The 25,744-nt window shown below is 40.8% G+C and overlaps 1 protein-coding gene across 2 annotated transcripts in view; it reads left to right on the plus strand.

The window, feature by feature from the left end:
• Positions 1-25,744, plus strand: part of LOC139411217 (mutS homolog 3 (E. coli)) — a 135,090-nt gene that overhangs the window by 36,349 nt on the left and 72,997 nt on the right. For both annotated transcript variants that reach the window (XM_071157218.1, XM_071157219.1), the window contains exon 14: positions 20,293-20,480. In XM_071157218.1, coding sequence (XP_071013319.1) covers positions 20,293-20,480 — 188 coding nt within the window. The remainder of the gene's footprint in view (positions 1-20,292; positions 20,481-25,744) is intronic.

Here is a 25,744-nt window from a genome sequence, read left to right on the forward strand (position 1 = left end):
TCTTTATGTTTGAAGCCTGAAATGTGGCAAAAGGTCGCAAAGTTCAAGGGGGCCGAATACTTTCGCAAGGCACTGTATTTCCCAACGGGGCTATACTTTTTAAAGGTTTTTTTCTCACCTGAGTAGCCTCGTTTCACTGTCAAAAATAAAATTAAACCTTCTAGTGTTCAGCGAAATAACAACACAATGTCAAATACAGGTAGCCTAGTCAAATAATGAACATCCGATCACATTAACCGTTACTCTCTTGCGGGAAACCGTCACTCTTGCGCTGACATGTAGAAACAAAACATGACAATTTGAAAAATAAACCACGGGAGTTTTTTGAGCGAGAATATAGACAACTTTTGAGAAGTAAGACATGTATAAAAGCAACAGATACCATTAACCTGTCTAGGAAAGGCATTCCGCTAGCGGAACCCCACGACAACATTCCGCTGAAAAGGCAGCGTGTGAAATTCAAAAAGTTACATATTTCAAAAACATATTTAACACATTAACAGGTCCAATACAGCAAATGAAAGATAAACATCTTGTTAATCTACCCATGGTGTCCGATTTAAAAAATGATTTACAGCGAAAGCACAACATATGTTAGGTCATAGCAGAGTCAAAAAAACACACAGCCATTTTCCCAGCCAAAGATAGGAGTCACAAAAAGCAGAAATATAGATACGTCAGCGTATACGTCAGCAACTAGTCACAGAAAGCATTCAGCCATTTCCAACCAAAGAGAAGAGTCACAAAAAGCAGAAAGAGATCAAATTAATCACTAACCTTCGATGATCTTCATCAGATGACACTCATAGGACATCCTGTTACACAATACATGTATGTTTTGTTCGATAATGTGCATATTTATATCCAAAAATCTCAGTTTACATTGGCGCGTTACTTGCAGTAATGTTTTGATTCCAAAACATCCAGTGATTTTGCAGAAATACGCATAATAAACATTGATAAAAGATGCAGTGTTATTCACAGAATTAAAGATAGACTTTTCCTCTATGCAACCGCTGAGTCAGATTTCAAAAAAACTTTACGGAAAAAGCATAATCTGAGAACGGCACTCAATACCAAATTCAGCCAAAGAAAACTCTGCCATAATGGAGTCAGCATTAGTTCGAAAAAACACTATAAATATTCACTTACCTTTGATGATCTTCATCAAAAGGCACTCCCAGGAATCCCAGTTCGGCAATCAATGACTGATTTGTTCCAGAAAGTTCCATAAAAGCCCATCATTTAGCCACTTGTTGTTAGTGTGTTCAGCCCAGTAATCCATCTTCATGAGGAGCGAGCACATCCTCCAGACTAAAACTCAAAAAGTTCCATTACAGGTCGTAGAAACAAGTCAAATGATGTATGCAATCAATCTTTAGGATGTTTTTAACTTAAATCATCAATAAGGTTCCAACTGGAGAATTTCATTGTCTGAAGAAAAGCATTGGAACGAGAGCATACTCTCTGCCAGACCACTCACTAAAAGAGTTCTTATGAGCCCCTCCTTTATAGTAGAATCCTAAAACCAGTATTTAAAGACTGGCATCTAGTGGAAGCCCTAGGAAGTGCAAGCACATCCATAACTAACAGGGATTTGAATAGGCACTGTTTTGAAAATCAATTTCTCACTTCCTGTTTGGATTTCTTCTCAGGTTTTTGTCTGCCATATGAGTTCTGTTATACTCACAGACATCATTCAAACTGTTTTAGAAACTTCAGAGTGGTTTCTATCCAATAGTAATAATAATATGCATATATTAGCATCTGGGACTGAGTAGGAGGCAGTTCGGTTTGGGCACGCTATTCAACCAAAAGTGAAAATGCTGCCCCCTATCACAAAAAAAAGTAAATAAGAAGGAGCTAGAAGTGTCTTATATGGTGAGCTACCGAGTGGCTAGGACAGGCAAGCCCCATATTATTGTGGAGGACTTAATTCTTCCTGCTACCGCGGATATGGCTGAGACAATGCTGGGGGAAAAGGCCAAAAAAACTATACAGACAATGACTTCATCAAACAACACTGTTTCACAATGCAAAAGAGACATGGAAGGAGATGTTTTGAAACAATTACTGCTTTACAAAGACGGCAGTGAATTATATGTGTTACAGCTGGATGAGTCAACAGACGTGGTGGGCTTGGCACAGCTCCTGTTACGTTTATGGGGTGTCAATTAAGGAAGACATCCTCTTATCTGAACCACTGGAAACCAGGACAACATGAGAGGATATTTTTAAAGCACTGGACAGCTTTGTGACATCAAATGGACTTTGGTGGTCAAGATGTGTTGGTATCTTTACGGATGGTGCAAAGCCATGACAGGGAGACATAGTGGAGTGGTAACGCGCGTGCAAGCAGTTGCTCCCGACGCCACTTGGATACACTGTAGCATCCACCGAGAGGCTTTTACTGCCAAGGGAATGTCTGACAGCTTGTTTTTCGCAAATCGTCATGTATGGATTGCATCAGCTGATGGGTGATTGCCCCATTTTTGGAGGAATTGAGTGCATCTTCATCTTCCATGTCGGGTAACCCACTGTCTAACCACCTCTGTTCTAAACCTTTCTTCAAATTCAACAAACGGTTCTTTTGAACACATTTGGTTATCTCTCCCCAATTGGTGGTTGCATTGGTCAGACCCTAAAGGAAGACATGTATGGCTCTCCATCTATCGACCACATCTTGCTCTTCACCACCCCACAGCTCTATAAACATTTTCTTCAAGTACACCATGTTCACGGTTGTTCAAAACAAAGGATAATAACTGTAATCTATCATAAGTATGTAGATTGTAGAGTTTCTTATTACGCTTCAAATGGTTCCGTGTCTTCATACCCACGTCTCGTGGATGTTTAAAAGTTTTTGACCATTCATCCAACTGTTTTGGAGATGCTGATTTATGTGTGATTACTGTCAATGGAGGTTTGCCTTTACTACCTTTTACAGCCTGTGTTCTGGTTGGCCTAAGACATTGTTCGTCACCGCTATCAGTATCTATTGACTCAAAGCCAGGCAATGCTGACCAGATGCTTGAATCCCGATCATCCTTCCACAATTCAGTGTGAGGGTAGATTGATGGAACAAAGGTTCCACATGTTTTTACGACCCTTGCCTGTAATTGTTGAATTTCTTATTTTAAGGTTTTTATCTCTTCACCAAGTGTTCTCAAACTCTCTTTATCTCTCTGCAATGTCCTATCACTGTTATCAAGAAATAATTTCTCATCCTTCTTCCTTACTTTGGCTAATACAGTTAAACTTTCTGGCGCATGGGTCCCGCTAGCGACCCACCTCGACAACATCTGGTGAAATTGCAGAGCGCCAAATTCAAAATACAGAAAACGTAATATTAAACCTTCACGGGTGTCATACATGATTCTTTAGCTTAGAATCTTGGCAATCTATCTACATCGTCGGATTTAAAAAAGGCTTTACGGCGAAAGCACAGCATTCGATTATCTGAAGTCAGCGCACCACAACAGCATATTATCCAAACAAGCACAAAATCCCAAATAGCAATAAACTAAGTGACTTGCCTTTGAATATCTTCCTCTGATCGCAATCACAAGAGTTCCAGGAACACAATGAATGGTCGTTTTGTTCGATAAATTCCTTCTTTATATCCCAAATAGTCCGTTTAGTAGGCGTCATTGAGTTCAGTAATCCACCCGTTCAGAATGCAGACATAGGGGTTCCAAAAGTTACCAGTAAAGTTTATCCAAACCAATCAAACGATGTTTCTAATTCAGTATTAGGTTCTCTAATATCTAAATAAACAATCATATTTCATACGGAGCTAACTATTTTCGATAGGAAAGGAAAAGAACGCAACGCGCTCCCTCGGTCTTGCGCGCAATGAGACTAGTTTTACCATGGGACTTCCTGAGGATAATCAACTGTTCCTTGTTGGTTTTTCAGAATACAAGCCTGAAACCATGTATAATGACTAGACATCTAGTGGAAGCCATAGGAACTGTAATTTGGGAGGCAGAAGTCTTTGGTTTCAAAAGCTTAAGCTTGGAATTGGCTGGAAGGTCAACAGAAAAAAAAATGGTTCCTGTGTTTTCGCCTGCCAAATCAGTTCTGTTATACTCACAGACATCATTTTAACTGTTTTAGAAACTTTAGAGTGTTTTCCATCCAATACTACCATGCATATGCATATCCTAGCTTCTGGGCCTGAGTAACAGGCAGTTTACTTTGGACACCTCAGTCATCCAAAATTCAGAATACTGCCCCCTATCTCTAAGAGTTTTAACCTGATTTGGTTCTTTTAAATGACATCGGTCTAGAGTCACCCAGCAATCAGGAGATTAAGAGTTGAATCCCGTGGGTTGCGCTCAGCCCTCTCTCTTTCTTTTCCCTGCATCAACACACAGTTGAGTTTTTCCTTGTTGTTGGTCACAACCAATTAATCTATGTCACGGCACCAAGTGTTAGCAGTTGATGTTAAACTTCAATAACACAGACCCCAAAGTAAATCGGGGTGAGAAAAAAAGGTTAATTCAAAGAGGAAAAATCATAGATGTTATGCTGAGAGGTAGATGTTTACTTGTATTTATTATGGATCTCCATTAGCCGCTGCTAAGGCAGTAGTGTGTAGTGTGTATGCTATTGTGTATGCATGTGTCTGTGCCTATGTTTGTGTTGCTTCACAGTCCCCGCTGTTCCATAAGGTGTTTTTTTAATCTATTTTTTTAAAATAAACTTTTACTGCTTGCTTGAGTTACTTGATGTGGAATTGAGTTCCATGTAGTCATGGCTCTATTTAGTACTGTGTGCCTTCCATAGTCTGTTCTGGACTTGGGGACTGTGAAGAGACCTCTTGTGGCATGTCTTGTGAGGTATGCATGGGTGTCCGTGTCTTTTTTTGTGACACCTGACACTTGACTGAACAGTCATCCAGGTGTGACAAAACTAGGGCCTGTAGGACCTGCCTTCTTTATAGTGTTAAGAAGGCAGAGCAGTGCTCTATTATGGACACACTTCTCCCCATTTTAGCTACTATTGTATCAATATGTTTTGACCATGACAAACCAGGGATACACCAAGCAATTTAGTCACCTCAACGTGCTCAATTTCCACGTTATTACAAGATTTAGTTGAGGTTCAGGGTCCCAAATACAATGCTTTTAGTTTTAGAAATATTTAGGACTAACTTATTCCTTGCCACCCACTCTGAAACTAACTGCAACTCTTTGTTGAGTGTTGCAGTCTTTTCAGTCACTGTTGTAGCTGACATGTATAATGTTGAGTCATCCGCATACATAGACACTCTGGCTTTCCTCAAAGCCAGTGGCAATTCATTAGTAAAGATTGAAAAAAGGAATGGGCCTAGACAGCTGTCTTGGGGAATTCCTGATTCTACCTGTATTATGTTGGAGAGGCTTCCATTGAAGAACACCCTCTGTGTTCTGTTAAAGAGTTATCTGTCTATCTACAATATAGCAGAGTGTGTAAGTCATAACACATACGTTTTGCCAGCAGCAGAATATGATCGATAATGTCAAAGGCCGCACTGAAGTCTAACTAGACAACCCCCCCACAATCTGTTTATCATCAATTTCTCTCAGCCAATCATCAGTCATTTGTGTAAGTGCTGTGCTTGTTGAATGTCCTTCTCTATAAGCATGCTGAAAGTTTGTTGTCAATTTGTTTACGGTAAAATAGGATTGTATTTGGTCAAACACAATCTTTTCCAAAAGTTTACTAAGGGTTGGTTACAGGCTGATTGGTTGGCTATTTGAGCCTTAGTTAGCGGAATGACTTTTGCTTCCCTCCAAGCCTGAGGGCACACATTTTACAGTAGGCTTAAATTGAAGATGTGGCAATATCGTCTGCTATTATCCTCGGTCATTTTCCATCCAAGTTGTCATACCCTTGTGGCATGTCATTCATTGATGTGTAAGTGAATTTCATTCCAATGAGACTGTATTCTGCTACAGTACCAAAAAACGTGCATGAAGGTGCCAGTACCCTGTTTACATTTGAAACGTAAATGTGATGCATTTGAATACGTTCTGTGAAGGCGGACAGGTGTAAAGTAAGTTCTATGAAACAATTGGAATTTTAGCTCTTGTAAGCTCATTCTTCCTCACCAAATGCATGTCCAATGTCTCTCTCCCAAACATGTCTCAATGCATCATAGGATGAGGCACTTCTGTTCGATAAAATAGAATATATGTCAGAGATTAAACCTCTCTGAACAGTAGGATTCGTAAATAGTTAGTAACTTCAGTCATTTGAAAACGTAGTTTATCGACTTTCGTCTGACCCTCTATGAAGTGTCTAAGTTGTAGGTACTTAAAATAATATTTGTTGGGTAAGTCAAACTCAGCTTTTATCTGTGGGAACGATTTAAGTGTCCTGAGTAAATAAAAGCATGAGGTCAGCAATACCCTTGGGGGTATCTGTATTAAGAGCAATCGGTGACCAGAGTGATATATGGTCTGGAATCTGCAGATGCCTCCTTGCATCTTTCCAAGCTAAGAGTTATTATGTGTTGTAAAATTGTCAGGTAAGGACTGGATCTTTTCAAAGCTATTAATAAATCGTACGGAAGCTAATGCTCTTGGATGACATGCTATTGATTCCATCCCAACCCAAAGTGAGTGGCGTCTGTCTAGGCACCAACTAATCATGTGCTTGATCTGAGCAGACCAGTAATATAGTTGCAGATTTAGCAAAGATATCCCTCCTGAATTCTTAGGCTTAATTAGTTTGGTAAATTTGATTATTGTTCCAGATATATATATAGATATATCAACATTTATTTTCTAAAAAAGGACTGAGATAGATGGGGATATTTTGGAATAAATAATTTAGCCGAGGAAGGATATTCACCCTGACGGTATTAATCCTGCCAAAAAGAGTTTGGTAGGGTAGACCAGTTAATCAGATCCTGTTTAATTTTTGTGAGCAAAGGTATATCATTTGATGTGAACAGGTCTTTAAGACTTGGAGTAACATATATGCCCAAGTATTTTAAGCCTGTTTCAGTCAATTGGAATGGAGATATTGTTTCTATGTTGATTGTAGAGGGGATATTCAAAGGTAATGCCATGGATTTATCCACATTAATTTTGTACCCTGACAGGTTACTTATTCATATATGATGTCCATTACTGCAGTGACAGAGGTCTCTGGTTTAGACATGTATAGAAGCACCTCATCAGCAAATAATACAATTCTATGCTCTTCATCACCCAAGTATTTTAAGCCTGTTTCAGTCAATTGGAATGGAGATATTGTTTCTAAATTGATTGTAGAGGGGATATTCAAAGGTAATGCTCATGTTATGACTAGACCTCATTGCCTCAGCCAGTGGTTCTATGACTAACGAGAACAGAGCAGGAGATAAAGGGCAGCCTTGACGACAGCTCCTACCGATATGAAATCTTTCCGATAATTTACCATTTGTGTTAACTGCCGCTGATGGGTCAGAAAAAATACATTTTTGCTAAATTAATAAAATGGTCACCCAGATTAACTTTTTCTAATACAGCATACAGTAATTTACACTCAACTCTATCAAAGGCCTTTTCGGCATCGAGAGAGACAATGAGTGCAGGGTCTTTAATTCTGCCAAGTTGGTTTATGATATTCAGAGCACGTCTCACATTGTCCGTTCCAAATCTGGCTTTGACAAAGCCAGTCTGATCAGGTTTAATGAGGTCTGGAAGTAGGACCTCCGACCTGCGAGCAAGTCTCTTGGCAACTATTTTAACGTCATCTCTGAGCAAACCGATAGGTCTAAACTAAGCCCATTTTAATGGATTTTTGTCCTTTTTAGTATCAGGCTAATGGATGCAGTTTTCCAAGACTCTGGTATGATGCCTCTTTCGAACATAATTTTTTGTAGAACCCTGCCGGGAAGCCATCTAGGCCAGGTGCCTTGCCAGAAGGATTGCCTTAATAGTTTCCCAAACCTTTTCAGGAGTAAAGGGAGCATTTAGTCTATTTCTGTGCTCATCTGATATAGTGGGCAAGGTTACCTTATTCAGATATTTTGTAATTTCGTTGTTCGATCTTGTACATTGTAAAGTATAAAGAGATTTATAGAAGTCGCAAAACTTATTGATAAAAATCAAATCAAATCAAATCAAATTTATTTATATAGCCCTTCGTACATCAGCTGATATCTCAAAGTGCTGTACAGAAACCCAGCCTAAAACCCCAAACAGCAAGCAATGCAGGTGTAGAAGCACGGTGGCTAGGAAAAACTCCCTAGAAAGGCCAAAACCTAGGAAGAAACCTAGAGAGGAACCAGGCTATGTGGGGTGGCCAGTCCTCTTCTGGCTGTGCCGGGTGGAGATTATAACAAAACATGGTCAAGATGTTCAAATGTTCATAAATGACCAGCATGGTCGAATAATAATAAGGCAGAATAGTTGAAACTGGAGCAGCAGCACAGTCAGGTGGACTGGGGACAGCAAGGAGTCATCATGTCAGGTATTCCTGGGGCATGGTCCTATGGCTCAGGTCCTCCGAGAGAGAGAAAGAAAGAGAGAATTAGAGAGAGCATATGTGGGATGGCCAGTCCTCTTCTGGCTGTGCCGGGTGGAGATTATAACAGAACATGGCCAAGATGTTCAAATGTTCATAAATGATAAGCAATGGATCATGAGAAGTGAAGCAATCTGCCGTTCTTATAGACTTAACAAATCTTTCATTTTGTTATTTTTTTAGTTGGTGTGCAAGTAGATGGCTCAGACGGTTACCAAACTCATAATATTTTTGCTTGGTAAAAAAACAAACATTTTTTGGGATAATGAGAAGAAAAAACAACTGTTTTTTTACGTGTTTTGTATGCTCTAAATTGAGTTTGGCCTTAGCACAAGCTAGTGAATTCCTGTTCGCCTAGGTTGGTTGTTTATGAAAAAGTTCTAAATGCTTTACTTCAAACTCAAATTTTTCCCTATTTTCAATTCTAAGCTTCTTGATTAGGGAGGCTTGGGAAATGATATGACCCCTTTTGGTTGCTTTAGCAGCATCCCAGATAGTTGCAGCTGAGACAGGAGAGAGTTGGTTGTCGAGCCAGTAATGTGATAATTTATATTTTATCACAGAGTAGAATCCTTCATTGTTAAGCAGAGATGTATTAAGTCTCCAATATCTAATTTTGGGACAATTAATAAGACGTTTGTATAAGCCTAAACTAAAACAAAAAATACAAATAAAGTTTAGAAAAACCCCACTGCTGAGTCCCCAAATGAAATGACAGACCCCCAAAATGGTACCTACCCTGTTTTCTGTCACTTTACTAACAGGAAGCCCACTAATGGTTTTAAAGAAGTTAAAAGGTTTCACTGTGTCCTATGTTGAATAAAGGGGAATTAACATAAATCTATGGACATGTGGATGAAAAAGGAATAACCTAAATATTTTAAATTGTCCTAAGCGTTATCGCTATTGCACTCATATGCACGTGCCAGAACAGATACACCATACAATCACATGTAGCCTAGCCTATATAATAAAAAAGACAAAATTGCGGGCCTAAAGTAAATACACCCCTTTGCCTACCTTGAGACCCGACTGACTAAATTAGCAAATTAACAGGAACGTCATTGGGATTTGGCCTATTCATTCCGGGAAAAAAAGAACCTCATTAGTTCTATAAATGAAAAGCTTAGTTACATTACACCACAACGCTTATTAACGATTACTTTGAATACCATTGCATGGTAGATGGTTCCGACCTGAGGTATTCAGCCATCTGCATGTGGTGCATTATTTTGCTAGGGCAAATAAAAGTTACTCACGTTCATGTCTGTACACTGACCATGTGTGCACCCTAATAACACAACTAGCAACCTTCACGGATCTGGGTTCTGTGCCGCTGTAGAGTGGATATTGTCCCGGTAGAAGGTGAGCGCAGACTGGGGATCTTCAAATGTGTGGCTAGCCCCCTGTAAAGTAATCCTCAGTTATCCCAGTGTATCAGGCCAAATCTGACTCCTGCCTTGTGAAGGTGGGCTTTCACATCTTTGTATGCAGCTCTGCGTTTTGCCAGATCTGCAGAGTAATCTGGGAAGATATGGATCCGCTTGCCATTGTAGTTCAGTTGTCCTCTTTCGCGGGAGGTGCGAAGAATGTTCTCTTTGGTCTGGAAGTAATGTAGGTGGACCAGCATTGCTCTGGGAGGGTGACCGGGCTGTGGTTTTACCGCTAGAGTGCGATGTGCCCTGTCGATGACTGGGGGCCGGTCAAACGTCTTTCCGCCAAGGACGTCAAGCAGGAAAGTGGCCATGAACTCGGTAGGATTGCGCCCTTCCGTCCCTTCTGTGATTCCGACCACACGTATGTTCTGTCTCCGGGAACGTGTTTCCTGTTCATCTAGACTAACCTTCAACTTCACGTTCTCGGAGGTAAGCTCGTCGTTTTTGGTTTCCAATTCGGTAAGCCAATTATCTATGTCGGTCAATGGCGTTTCCATATCCTTTATTTTTTGGGTTTGTGTCGCGAAAGTTGTTTGTAGTGTTGCCATAGTTGACTGGACTTCTGTCATAATTTCAGCTCATAGACTTGACACAGAGGAGCAAAGTTCGGTCATGAAATCAGAGCGTAGTGTAGCCATTTCTGCACGGATGGTGACTAGCATCTCAATAGCGTTAGCATCCACCATCTTGTTGCTAGTCTTTGTCGTGTCTTCTTGTTTTCCCAGTTCCGGACATATCCAATAATGTCACCCGAATGTTGCTAGAGTCAGTAGGTGTGCAAAATTAATTATTGTTTTGATAGATAAAAGGTTAAAACATAGAAGTATCAGCCCATAGTGGAGTGGCCTCGGAACACATCTTTACATAGCCATGATGAAACCCTTTTCTTATTTTTATTCAGTTTAGTCACATTATTTCTCAATTTGCAATAAGGCTGCCAATCGGTTGTGCAGCAAGACTTATTTGCCATTCCTTTTGCCTCATACCTCTCAACCATACAATTTTTAAATTCCTCATCAATCCACAGGGATTTAACCGTTTTTACAGTCATTTTCTTAATGAGTGCATGCTTATTAGCAACTGGATTAAGCATATTTCATAAATGTGTCAAGTGCTTTGTCTGTTTGCTCCTCATTACACACGACGGACCAACAGATAATATTTACGTCAATAACATAGGAATCACAACAACACTTATTGTATGACCTCTTTAACACAAGCTTCAATGCCATACAACTCTCCTTCCATGGCATCCAACTGCTCTTAAATGCAAGTAAAACTAAATACATGCTCTTCAACCGATCGCTACCCACACCTGCCCGCCCGTCCAGCATCACTACTCTGGACGGTTCTGACTTAGAATATGTGGACAACTACAAATACCTAGGTGTCTGTCTGGTTAGACTGTAAACTCTCCTTCCAGACTCACATTAAGTATCTCCAATCCAAAATTAAATCTAGAATCAACTTCCTATTTCGCAACAAAGCATCCTTCACTCATGCTGCCAAACATACCCTTGTAAAACTGACTATCCTACCGATCCTTGACTTCGGCGATGTCATTTATAAAATAGCCTTCAGCTCTACTCAGCAAATTGGATGCAGTCTATCACAGTGCCATCCGTTTTGTCACCTAAGCCCCATATACTACCCACCACTGCGACCTGTATGCTCTCGTTGGCTGGCCCTCGCTTTTCGTCGCCAAAGCCACTGGCTCCAGGTCACGCATAAGTCTTTGCTAGGTAAAGCCCCGCTTTATCTCAGCTCCTTGGTCACCATAGCAGCACCAGCATCCAAAAATCACTGAAGCTGGAGACTCATATCTCCCTCACTAACTTTAAGCACCAGCAGATAGTGCAGCTCACAGATCACTGCACATGTACATAGCCCATATGTAAATAGCCCATCCAACTACCTCATCACCCATACTGTTATATATTTTAATTTAATTTGCTCCTTTGCACCCCAGTATCTCTACTTGCACACTCATCTTCTGCACATCTACACTCCAGTGTTTAATTGCTATATTGTAACTATTTTGCCACTATGGCCTATTTATTGCCTTACCTCCCTTATCCTAGCTCATTTGCACACACTGTATATAGACCTTTTCTATTGTATTATTGACTGCATGTTTGTTTATTCCATGTGTTGTTTTGTGTCGCACTGCTTTGCTTTATCTTGGCCCGGTTGCAGTTGTAAATGAGAACTTGTTCTCAACTAGCCTACCTGGTTAAATAAAGATGAAATAAAAAATATATATAAAATATTAGGCCCAGCCTTTGGAACTTTGGTTTTCCTAGATATGGCTATTCTATTGTGATCACTACATCTGATGGATCTGGGTGTTGCTTTCAAGCAAATTTCTGCAGCATTAGTAGAGATGTGATCAATACATGTTGATGATCTCATTCCTGTGCTGTTTGTAAATACCCTGGTAGGTTGACTGATAACCTGAACCAGGTTGCAGGCACTGGTTACAGTTTGAAGCTTTTTCTTGAGTGGGCAGCTTGATGAAAGCCAGTCAATATTTAAATCACCCAGAAAATATACCTCTCTGTTGATATCACATACATTATCAAGCATTTCACACATGTTATCAATATGCTGACTCTTAGCACTTGGTGGTCTATAGCAGCTTCCCACCAGAACGCGCTTTAGGCAAGGCAGATGAACCTGTAGCCATATTACTTCAACAGTATTTAACATTAGATCCTCTCTAGTCTTTACAGGAATGTGGTTCTGAATATAAACAGCAACACCTCCACCATTGGCATTTCTGTCTTTTCTATAAGTGTTATAGCCTTGTATTGCTACCACTGTATCGTCAAAGGTATTATCTACGTGAGTTTCAGAGTCAGAATATGAATGTCATCTGTTACTAGCAAATTATTGATTTCATGAACCTTGTTTCTTAAACCTCTTACTTCTACCCCTTCCTTTTTCGAAAATTCTGTTAAAAATCGCGCAACTTTTCAGCGTCCTGCTACTCATGCCAGGAATATAGTATATGCATATGATTAGTATGTGTGGATAGAAAACACTCTGAAGTTTATAAAACTGGTTAAATCACGGCTGTGACTATAACAGATCGTGTGTTTCATTGAAAAACGCAAGAAAAACTGCTCTCTGAAAGCAAAAAATAATTTCCATAAGTCACTTCCACCAGTTGTTAAAAGAGAACAGAATTTAATGGGAATCTGCCTGCAATTCATACAAATTCCGCACGATGGCGCCATTGTCCTAATTTTCAATTGAATTAATTGTTGGAAAATCCATCCATCTGACCTCCATTTTCCCAGTCTTCACCCGGATGCAGTTGTGGGAGATATCAGATGGCATTGTTTTTGCAAGTGAAGACCTATTGAAGAGACATCGCCCTGTAATCATTTTGATAGATTATAAACGTTTACTAATACCTAAAGTTGGATTACAAAAGGATTTCGAAGTGTTTTGTGAAAGTTTATCGTCGACTTTTTTAATTTTAAAAAATTACGCAGCGTTTAAAAACGATGATTTTTTCTGAATTACACAACTTCCATACAAAGCTATTTTGGGTATATATGGACCGATTTAAACGAAAAAAAGACCCAATAGTGATGTTTATGGGGCATATAGGGGTGCCAAGAAAGAAGCTCGTCTAAGGTAATGAATGTTTTATATTTTATTTCTGCGTTTTGGGTAGCGCCGGCTACCGCAAAATCTGTTGTTTACGTGTCGTGCTGGCATTTTGGGGGGTGCATGCTATCAGATAATAGCTTCTGATGCTTTCGCCGAAAAGCATTTTAAAAATCTGACTTGCTGGCTAGGTTCACAACGAGTGTAGCTTTAATTCAATACCCTGCTTGTGAATTTTGATCAAAGATTGAGTTGTAACGAGTACATTTAGCATTTAGCGTAGCGCATTTGCATTTCCAGGGGCATACTTGGGACGTCTGCGTGTCAAGTATTCTCAAGAAGTTAAGCTACATATGCTTGTGATATTTTTATAATTTTTCTTCAAGGATCCTTACTTGCTTTCATTGTTTTACTGGGAAGCTTAGCAGCAGTAGATGTGCTCATGTTATTTATGTTAGTGCAGGGTGAGCTGCTCATAGTGGACTTACTCCTAGGGCACACCAGCTTAGTGCTAACAGTATAAATCTGGTTCATAGGCACATGATTACTGCATATAATAACTGTAGGATCAGTAGAGGCATTCAGGGCAGATAAAGGGACATACAATAGGTTACTTATATTGTGTCTACTGATGCCCCTGGTGTAATGTACAATTGCTGAAGCATTATGACAACACTGTGTCACAATGGTAGGGATTAGCTGAGCTGGGCTTGAGTCATTGATAAATCATTGTCTCAAAGCAGCCTTATAGTTCTGTGAAAGGATCCAGGATCCCAAATGATTTGGGTGGATCCCATCCTCCTTATAAAACGTGTTTTGTTTCCAAAGGTATCGAAATCGTCAACAAAAGTTACACCCATTGAGCTGCAACAATCACGTAGCCAGTTGTGAAGAGAAAGAATCCTGCTAAAGCGTACAATGCTGCGATTCAGAGATAGCGGATATGGTACGGATATGATGGGGTTTTTGTTAGTGTTTAGAGAATCAATCAACTCTTTAAAATCCAGTTTCAACTTTTCAGAACTGCCCTTCATAATGTCATTAAAACCCACATGGACTACGATATAATCGATTTCCTGGCATAGTGCATTCGAGAGCAGGAGAGTAATGTCATTTACTCAAGCTTTGTCATAAAACATTGTTTTTGCACCAGGAACGGTCACATTTCTTACCATGGAGCTGCCCGGAATCACTTTTGGTGAGAAGGACGAGGAAATCCTCGGCAGGTAAACAATTTCCGCAATGGAACTCCGAGTGATCTGGTTTGTCCTGAAACAGTGCGTAATAGATACAGCTCCTACAGCGCTGGAAACGTTATTTCTCCAGACAAAACTCATCTGGTACCAACTTCGTTAGCTTGATGGCTAGCAGCTTAGCGTCTCTGTCAAGCAGGCTTAAACCGGTCTGTTAACCAGTTGGATTTAGGGGGCGCTATTTTAATTTTTGGATGAAAAACGTTCCCATTTTAAACAAGATATTTTGTCACGAAAAGATGCTCGACTATGCATATAATTGACAGAAGACACTGACGTTTCCAAAACGGCAAAGATATTGTCTGTGAGTGCCACAGAACTGATGTTACAGGCGAAACCCAGATAAAAATCCAACCAGGAAGTGCCGCATTTTTTGAAACCGCCTCATGCCAATGACTCCTTATATGGCTGTGAATGAGCTACGAATGAGCTTACGTTTTCCACGTTTTCCCCAAGGTGTCTACAGCATTGTGATGTCTTTTTAGGCATTTCCCTTGAAGCATGGCTGTAAGGGACCATATATGGCATGTGGTCACATGGTGTCTCCCGCAGAAAACCTTGCGTAAAATACTGAGGTAGCCATTTTTCCAATCGCTTCTTATGAGAAACCAACTGCCTTGACGGATATATTATCGAATATATTTGTTAAAAACACCTTGAGGATGGATCCTAAACAATGTTTGCCGTGTTTCTGTCGATATTATGTAGCTAATTTTGAAAAAAGTTTGGCGTTATAGTTGTAGCATTTTTCGGTCGATTTCTCAGCCAAGCATGATGAAGAAACGGGAGCTTTTTCACCTACAAAAATAATATTTTTGGAAAAAAGGAACATTTGCTATCTAACTGGTAGTCTCCTGAGTGAAAGAATCCGAAGTTCTTCAAAGGTAAATGATTTAATTTGGTTGCTTTTCTTATTTTTGTGAAAATGTTGCCTGCTGTCAGCAGAGCATAGCATTATGCCATGATAAACTTACACAAATGCTTGTCTAGCGTTGGCTGTAACGCATATTTAGAAAATCTGAGATGACAGTGTTGTTAACAAAAGGCTAAGCTTGTGTTTGAATATATTTATTTCATTTCATTTACGATTTTCATGAATAGGAAAAGTTTTTAGGGGTATTTATGTCCGTTGCGTTATGCTAATGCTTTTGAGTCTATGATTACGCTCCCGGATACGGGTTTGCTCGTCGCAACTGGTTAAGCAGCATTCCGGGACAAGAAATAGCGGTTCTTGCTGTTAAAAGCAAACTGTGTTGGGAAATCGATGCAAAAACATGTTCTGTATTCGTATTTAATGAATATCGGTTTTGTTTCAATCAAAAATAACAAACCGAGTGTTTTCCAGCATACACTGTTCAGCTGCGCACTCTGATGACGTGTGACGACATGATGTGCAACAAGTACGGACACATCTGTCCTCAGTGATTCTCTCCACAGAACAAAGGGACAGATTGTAATTTATAACCCAGCCCTAGCCTGTGGTTGACCAAATAGGATACCTTGCAATAAAACTGGACCAATGGCCAAATAACAAGTATCCTATTTCAGGCTCAATGTGAAGACAAATTCCTTCCATGTCTCTGACCCATTGCTCATTATTTCCCTATTACAGAAAAAACTATATTTCCATTGATCGTTAGTACTCTATTGACTTTTAGTCCTCTTGACCTTTAGGCTTCTTGACCTTTAGTCCTCTGTATTTATCTTGAAATATTCTTACACTTGTCAGCCCAACAGTCAAGACAGTCAAGACTGTTGGGCTGTTGGGCTGCAGAGAAGCCTCCCCTTTACAGACCATGCTGTTCCTTATATAGCTGATTCCAAGAATGCTCAGTCATGGCTGGTTCAACCCCTCCCATATAGATTGGGGAGCACCATAAGCCACTTTGGATTCATCCTCTGGTCATCTGCCTCTGGTGTGGTCTCCCAGATGCCAGGACAATTAGGAATACTGTGGCCTTTTTTCTGTTCCTCCAGGCTTTCTCATTGACACCCACCACATCTCATCTATAGAATGCCAGCTGTAGGTTTTTAGGCTCTCCTCAGTTCACACAAACATTTAATAGAACAGAAATGTCTTACTGTTTAGTTAAGTATATCATTGTAGTTAAGTATATAATTGTCAAATATCCAACAAATCAGGTAAATATGTAATTTTTCTATCACATATTGTAATCCAAACCCAACCTTAATTTACTCGTTGTGATGCACTGACGTTCCAAACTCTGTTTTAGACGAGGTTAACTTCATTACCAAAATGATTCTATTACACTTTTGTAGTGAATTTTGACACTAGATTAAATTATTCTGACTTATATTGATGCCACATAGGCTGTTTTCAAAGGGAGGGTTACTTCCTTACTTTACAGCAGGGGTGTCAAAGTCAAATGGACGGAGGGCCAAATAAAAAAATCAGCTACAAGACGAGGGCCGGACTGTTCGAATGTTCATTGAAAAAATTTTAAATGACGCATATAGTCTAGTGAACCTAATTGAACCTACTGAAAACCTAACAAATATATTACAATATGATCAGATAAATAAAGCAATATTTTCTTATGGCTCTGTCAGTAATCTTTAATTTTCAACAGACACAAAAGACAAATTTCCTTTATATAAATATCCCCATAACATGAACATTAAATGAAAGAAACCGGTATTCAAGGCACCATCAGTAGACTATATTTTCTATTTTAGCAAAAGTGGGCTAAATTTACTTCAAAGAAAAAACAATAATAGCAATTTTCTATCATCCACTCAACTGAAATATTTTTAAAATATAATTGGATTGAAATACAAAAAAATAAAGTGCAAAAATCTATTAATCAAAAACAACACTTTGTTTAAGGAGAAGTAACATGCAGTGAAAACAAATATTAAATTTTAACTTTTAAACTTGAACTGAGTAAAAACTCTAAATATGTGATTGCACAGTAATGTTCACTTGTTTGAGGTTGAGGGTGATACTTGGTGGTGTCCCATCTTTTCCACAAGTTCATCAATGTTCGGGGTAAGGCTCTGAGCTGAAGAAATCCTCAGAATTGAGTGGAGGTGTTCAGCAGTAAGTCGACTTCTGTGTGATGTTTTGTTCAGGTTCATCAAAGAAAACAGTTGTTCACACAGGTATGTGCTGCCAAACATAGACAACGTTTGAGCAGCCTGGATGCGCAGCTGGGGCATTGTGCCGGGGAGGAAACGGGCGAACTCCGCAGCACCCACTGCCGCATATTTTGCCCTCAGTGCATCATTGCATTGGAGGTCAATCAACTCCATTTGGAGGTTTGGTGGTGAGCTTTCCACGTCAACAGCAAATGGGTTACCGAGCAGTTCCAACCTGCTTTTTTGTGCTTCAAAGTCAGCAAATCGGCGTCGAAAGTCAGCGGCAAGCATACCTATTTTATCAGCCAACTGTGTGCTCGGGAACGCACTGGTAGAGAGCTTCTCTTTCATGGTCTGGCAGCTGGGAAAGTGGCTCAAATTTTCTTTCCGCATCTGCGTCTCCCACAGAGTCAGTTTGGTTTTAAATGCCTTCACTGTACTGTACATATCAGAGATGACACGATCCCGACCCTGCAGCTGCAAGTTTATTGCATTCAGATGACTCGTAATGTCACACAGAAAAGCCATTTCACACAGAAACATTTCGTCTCGGAGTTGTGTTGTGTCTTTCCCTTTGCTGTCCAAGAACAGACAAATCTCCTCACGAAGCTCGAAACATCTTTGAAGCACCTTTCCCTGGCTTAGCCATCGCACCTCTGTGTGATAAGGCAAATCACCATGCTCCGTTTCTAACTCCGTCAGAAATGCCTTGAACTGGCGGTGATTCAAACCTTTGGCTCTGATAAAGTTAACTGTGCGCGTGATGATGCTCATTACATGCTCCATTTTCAAGGCTTTACCGCACAACGCTTCCTGGTGTATGATACAATGATAAGCTGTCAGCTCACCTGTCGCGTTTTCCTCTTGCATCTTTTCCCGTATCTTCGCCACCAGTCCGCTCCTGTGTCCACACATCGCAGGTGCTCCGTCGGTTGTCAAACCCACGAGTTTTTCCCAAGGCAGCTCCATCTCATTTACACATCTTGACACCTCTTCATACAAATCATGCCCCGTAGTTGTGCCATGCATAGGACGTAAAGCCAAAAACTCCTCTGTCACGCTTAGGTTGGAGTCCACTCCGCGGATGAAAATTGACAACTGGGCAATGTCAGAAATGTCGGTGCTCTCATCCACAGCCAAGGAATATGCAATAAAATCTTTTCCCTTTTTCACAAGCTGCTCTTTTAGATTGATGGACAACTGGTCTACTCTCTCGGCAATGGTGTTTCTGCTCAGACTCACATTTAAAAAGAGTTGCCTTTTTTCTGGGCAAACTTCGTCACAAACTTTAATCATGCAGTTTTTGATGAAATCCCCCTCCGTAAATGGCCGGGCTGATTTAGCGATCTCTTCTGCCAAAATAAAACTGGCCTTGACAGCAGCCTGGCCTTGTGATTTGGCTTTTTTGAACAGAGCCTGTCGAGATTTGAGGCCTCGTTTTAATTCCTCTGCCTTTTGTAGCCTTTGTTCCATGTCCATATTCTTGTTTTTGTCCGCGTGTTTCGTTTCATAATGTCGTCTCAGATTATACTCTTTCAGTACCGCCACACTTTCTCCACACAGAAGACACACAGGTTTTCCAGCTACCTTCGTGAACATATACTCCGACTCCCACCTTGTTTGAAACCCCCGGTTCTCAGTATCCACCTTCCGTTTTGCCATTTTTGATGGGTATCTGAAAGTTAATTTTACTGTGATGCTGACGACTGCTGTGCCAATAAATATTGAAATGAAGCAGCCTACTGCTCGGTGCGTCACCTTTGCATTGTGGGAAATGTAGTATTGGTGCGTGTAAAAGATCTGCGGGCTGCCGGCTTGCTGCGGGCCGGTTCTAATAATAAATCAAGATCATCCCAGGGGCCGTAAAAAACCTTCTTGCGGGCCGGATGTGGCCCGCGGGCCTTGACTCTGACATATGTGCTTTACAGGTTAGTGTGTGTGTCCTAAGACCTACTTTCCACCTTCCACTTCAATTGAACATCTGCTCATGTCCGCACAGGGTTCCACGTCTGCACACCACCTAGGAAAAGTGTCCTGCTGACACAGAGATTTTGGAAGCCCGTGCGGACATGTGTGGAAGGTAGCGGACATTCGATATTGCATAATTTCATTCGAGCCGACCTAATAGCGCGGAAGCGTAAGATGTAAATTAGGCTTAACAGCTGTCATATCAGTATTAGATGAGAGTGAGGAATTTACATCTCATCTCTCTCCCCACACACACATACTCTTGTTTTATATATGATCTAATTTATACATTCTTAGTTATGTCAATGATATTACCTCACCACAGGGAAATATATGAAAGATGAATTGAGTTTTAATATCAAACGCACACATTACATTCTAATGACCCATGTGTTTGCATGTGTGTGTTCCAGTGTTCCACCCAGGAGTTCTACCTCATCAGCAGCAGTCTTTCTCGGCTGGGGGTGGAACTACAGGCTCTGCTCCCATCCATCCAATCACAGCTCAGCTCCTCTCTGCTCCGAGGACTCCTATTGGACACACCTGAACTGCTGGCTCCCGCACACAACTTTCTCAAAGTCCTCAACGAGAAGGCTGCCAAGTGAGTCACCACAGTGTGCGTGTGTGTGTTAGGCTTGAGTGGTATACCGTATACTGGGGTATTTGGAAATAGCCATGGGATGGTTTTTTAATACCGTTGAAACTATTTCTTTTAAGTTTTTCAATACATCTTAATATTTGTAGCTACCTTTTTAGTAAATACATGCAGTCAACCTGTGCAATACGTTAGGAAATAAAGCAGATCGCACTGATCATTTCACCTGCCACATTGTTTTACATTATGAAGCTTACCGTAGTTCCCCAGAATATTTGAGCCAGTTATGTCTTTGTTTGTAAATATCACAACGAAAGAAAGCGGGAGCAGGTGCGTCCAGCTGTGTATTGACAGGGGTGCCGTTTTATATTGAAAGTGTTTTTTTTGTTGCTTTAATAGAGTGATCAGGGGCGTGCAACTTTTAGTTTTCCTTCACAGAAAATACATTAGTACAACACATTTAGTAGAAAATGACAACAGAAGTGCAACGCTTATTTGGCTGGCAGCCACCCAAGTAAATGAGCTCACAATGAAAAGTATTTTTTGCAAAAACGTTACATGGCCAAAATAAGAATTTGTTCTTAATTGACATCCCTAGTTAAAAAAAGTATTCAGACCCCTTCTCTTTTTCCACATTTTCTTACGTTACAGCCTTATTCCAAAATGGATTAAATAAAACATGTTCCGCAACAATCTACACACAATACCCCATAATGACAAAGCAAAACAGATTTTTAGAAATAAAAATAAATAAAATGAAATATCACATTCACGTTGCTATGAGACTCATAGGGTAGCCTAGTGGTTAGAGCAGGGGTGTCAAAGTCAAATGGACGGAGGGCCAAATAAAAAAATCAGCTACAAGACGAGGGCCGGACTGTTCGAATGTTCATTGAAAAATTTTTAAATGACGCATATAGTCTAGTGAACCTAATTGAACCTACTGAAAACCTAACAAATATATTACAATATGATCAGATAAATAAAGCAATATTTTCTTATGGCTCTGTCAGTAATCTTTAATTTTCAACAGACACAAAAGACAAATTTCCTTTATATAAATATCCCCATAACATGAACATTAAATGAAAGAAACCGGTATTCAAGGCACCATCAGTAGACTATATTTTCTATTTTAGCAAAAGTGGGCTAAATTTACTTCAAAGAAAAAACAATAATAGCAATTTTCTATCATCCACTCAACTGAAATATTTTTAAAATATAATTGGATTGAAATACAAAAAAGTAAAGTGCAAAAATCTATTAATCAAAAACAACACTTTGTTTAAGGAGAAGTAACATGCAGTGAAAACAAATATTAAATTTTAACTTTTAAACTTGAACTGAGTAAAAACTCTAAATATGTGATTGCACAGTAATGTTCACTTGTTTGAGGTTGAGGGTGATACTTGGTGGTGTCCCATCTTTTCCACAAGTTCATCAATGTTCGGGGTAAGGCTCTGAGCTGAAGAAATCCTCAGAATTGAGTGGAGGTGTTCAGCAGTAAGTCGACTTCTGTGTGATGTTTTGTTCAGGTTCATCAAAGAAAACAGTTGTTCACACAGGTATGTGCTGCCAAACATAGACAACGTTTGAGCAGCCTGGATGCGCAGCTGGGGCATTGTGCCGGGGAGGAAACGGGCGAACTCCGCAGCACCCACTGCCGCATATTTTGCCCTCAGTGCATCATTGCATTGGAGGTCAATCAACTCCATTTGGAGGTTTGGTGGTGAGCTTTCCACGTCAACAGCAAATGGGTTACCGAGCAGTTCCAACCTGCTTTTTTGTGCTTCAAAGTCAGCAAATCGGCGTCGAAAGTCAGCGGCAAGCATACCTATTTTATCAGCCAACTGTGTGCTCGGGAACGCACTGGTAGAGAGCTTCTCTTTCATGGTCTGGCAGCTGGGAAAGTGGCTCAAATTTTCTTTCCGCATCTGCGTCTCCCACAGAGTCAGTTTGGTTTTAAATGCCTTCACTGTACTGTACATATCAGAGATGACACGATCCCGACCCTGCAGCTGCAAGTTTATTGCATTCAGATGACTCGTAATGTCACACAGAAAAGCCATTTCACACAGAAACATTTCGTCTCGGAGTTGTGTTGTGTCTTTCCCTTTGCTGTCCAAGAACAGACAAATCTCCTCACGAAGCTCGAAACATCTTTGAAGCACCTTTCCCTGGCTTAGCCATCGCACCTCTGTGTGATAAGGCAAATCACCATGCTCCGTTTCTAACTCCGTCAGAAATGCCTTGAACTGGCGGTGATTCAAACCTTTGGCTCTGATAAAGTTAACTGTGCGCGTGATGATGCTCATTACATGCTCCATTTTCAAGGCTTTACCGCACAACGCTTCCTGGTGTATGATACAATGATAAGCTGTCAGCTCACCTGTCGCGTTTTCCTCTTGCATCTTTTCCCGTATCTTCGCCACCAGTCCGCTCCTGTGTCCACACATCGCAGGTGCTCCGTCGGTTGTCAAACCCACGAGTTTTTCCCAAGGCAGCTCCATCTCATTTACACATCTTGACACCTCTTCATACAAATCATGCCCCGTAGTTGTGCCATGCATAGGACGTAAAGCCAAAAACTCCTCTGTCACGCTTAGGTTGGAGTCCACTCCGCGGATGAAAATTGACAACTGGGCAATGTCAGAAATGTCGGTGCTCTCATCCACAGCCAAGGAATATGCAATAAAATCTTTTCCCTTTTTCACAAGCTGCTCTTTTAGATTGATGGACAACTGGTCTACTCTCTCGGCAATGGTGTTTCTGCTCAGACTCACATTTAAAAAGAGTTGCCTTTTTTCTGGGCAAACTTCGTCACAAACTTTAATCATGCAGTTTTTGATGAAATCCCCCTCCGTAAATGGCCGGGCTGATTTAGCGATCTCTTCTGCCAAAATAAAACTGGCCTTGACAGTTGCGTCCGCGTGTGTGTCCGCGTGTTTCGTTTCATAATGTCGTCTCAGATTATACTCTTTCAGTACCGCCACACTTTCTCCACACAGAAGACACACAGGTTTTCCAGCTACCTTCGTGAACATATACTCCGACTCCCACCTTGTTTGAAACCCCCGGTTCTCAGTATCCACCTTCCGTTTTGCCATTTTTGATGGGTATCTGAAAGTTAATTTTACTGTGATGCTGACGACTGCTGTGCCAATAAATATTGAAATGAAGCAGCCTACTGCTCGGTGCGTCACCTTTGCATTGTGGGAAATGTAGTATTGGTGCGTGTAAAAGATCTGCGGGCTGCCGGCTTGCTGCGGGCCGGTTCTAATAATAAATCAAGATCATCCCAGGGGCCGTAAAAAACCTTCTTGCGGGCCGGATGTGGCCCGCGGGCCTTGACTCTGACATATGTGGGTTAGAGCGTTGGACTAGTAACCGAAAGGTTGCGAAAGGAGCTGACAAGGTACAAATCTGTCGTTCTGCCCCTGAACAGGCAGTTAACCCACTGTTCCTAGGCCATCATTGAAAATAAGAATTTGTTCTTAACTGACTTGCCTAGTTAAATAAAGGAAAAAAGAAAAAAGTGCATCCTGTTTCCATCGATCATCCTTGAGATGTTTCTACAACTTAATTGGAGTCCACCTGTGGTACATTATATTGATTCGACATGATTTGGAAAGGCACACACCTGTCTATATAAGGTCCCGCAGTTGACAGTGCATGTCAGAGCAAAAACCAAGCCATGAGGTTGAAGGAATTGTCCCTAGAGCTCAGAGACGGGATTGTGTCAATGCACAGATCTGGGGAAGGGCACCAAAACATTTCTGCAGCATTGAAGGTCCCCAAGAACACAGTGGCCTCCATCATTCTTAAATGGAAGAATGAGAGCTGGCCACCGGACCAAGCTTTGCAATCGGAGGAGAAGGGTCTTGGGCAGGTAGCTCCAGAGTTCCTCTGTGGAGATGGAAGAACCTTCCAGAAGGACAACCATCTCTGCAGCACTCCACCAATCAGGTGTTTATGGTAGAGTCGCCAGACAGAAGCCACTCCTCAGTAAAAAGGCACATGATAGCCTGCTTGGAGTTTGCCAAAATGCACCTACAGGACTCAGAGCATGAGAAACACGTTTCTCTGGTCTGATGAAACCTCTTTGGCCTGAATGCAAAGAGTAACTTCTGGAGGAAACCTGACACCATCCTTATGATGAAGCATGGTGTTGGCAGCATTATACTGTGGGGATGTTTTTCAGCGGCAGGGACTGGGAGACTAGTCAGGATTGAGGGAATGATGAATGGAGCAAAGTACAGTGAGATCCTTGATGAAAACCTGCTCCAGAGCGCTTAGGACCTTAGACACACACTCAAGACAATGCAAGAGTGGCTTCGGGAAAAGTCTCTGAATGTCCTTGAGTGTCCCAGACAGAGCCCGGACTTGAACCCGATCGAACATCTCTGGAGAGACCTGAAAATGGCTGTGCAGCAACACTCCACAACCAACCTGTCAGAGCTTGAGGATATTGAGGATATGCAGAGAAGAATGGGAGAAAATCCCCAAACACAGGTGTGCCAAGCTTGTATCATCATACCCAAGAAAACTCGAGGCTGTAATCAATGCCAAAGGTTCTTCAACAGAGTACTTTGTAAAGGGTCTGAATACTTATGTAAATGTAACATTTCAGTTTTTATTTTTGTTATAATTTTGCAAATATTTATCAAAACCTGTTTTCGCCTTGTCATTATGGGGTATTGTGTGTAGATTGATGAGGGAAAAAAGCAATTTCAGCCATTTTAGAATAAGACTAACGTAACAAAAAGTGCATAAAGTCAAGGGGTCCGAATACTTTACTGAATGCACTGTACCTCAGCCTTGTCTTGATTTAGCTGGTGGTTGTGAGCCATCCAAGTATTTAAATCACAAATACAGTCAAATTTTTCTGTGGAGCTAAAATCCTCTGGTGACAGAGAAATGTAAAGTTTGGTATCGCCTGTAGCAGTGAAAAGCATCTAGATTACTTTTCTTCAGAAGGGGTTTCACCATAGCAGTTTTTAGTGCAGTGGGAAAAGTACCTGTGAACAGGGAGTGATTAACAATAGCTTGCACTTTTTCAGATATGCAATTAAAAACTGTTTTGAATAAGGAGGGGATGGGAGGTAGAAGGCTTAAGTTGATATTTCACTTTCCTTAGCATGTCTGTGTCAACCAGGGAAAATAAATTCATAGTGCCTTTTCGTGGTATGCTAGGGCATATGTCATCAAACTTCTCATCAAGATCTTATTATTCATCTTGCATTATTATTATGATGATTTTTAGTGATGAA

This window comes from Oncorhynchus clarkii, chromosome 6, assembly GCF_045791955.1.
Source record: "Oncorhynchus clarkii lewisi isolate Uvic-CL-2024 chromosome 6, UVic_Ocla_1.0, whole genome shotgun sequence".
Lineage (NCBI taxonomy): Eukaryota > Metazoa > Chordata > Actinopteri > Salmoniformes > Salmonidae > Oncorhynchus > Oncorhynchus clarkii.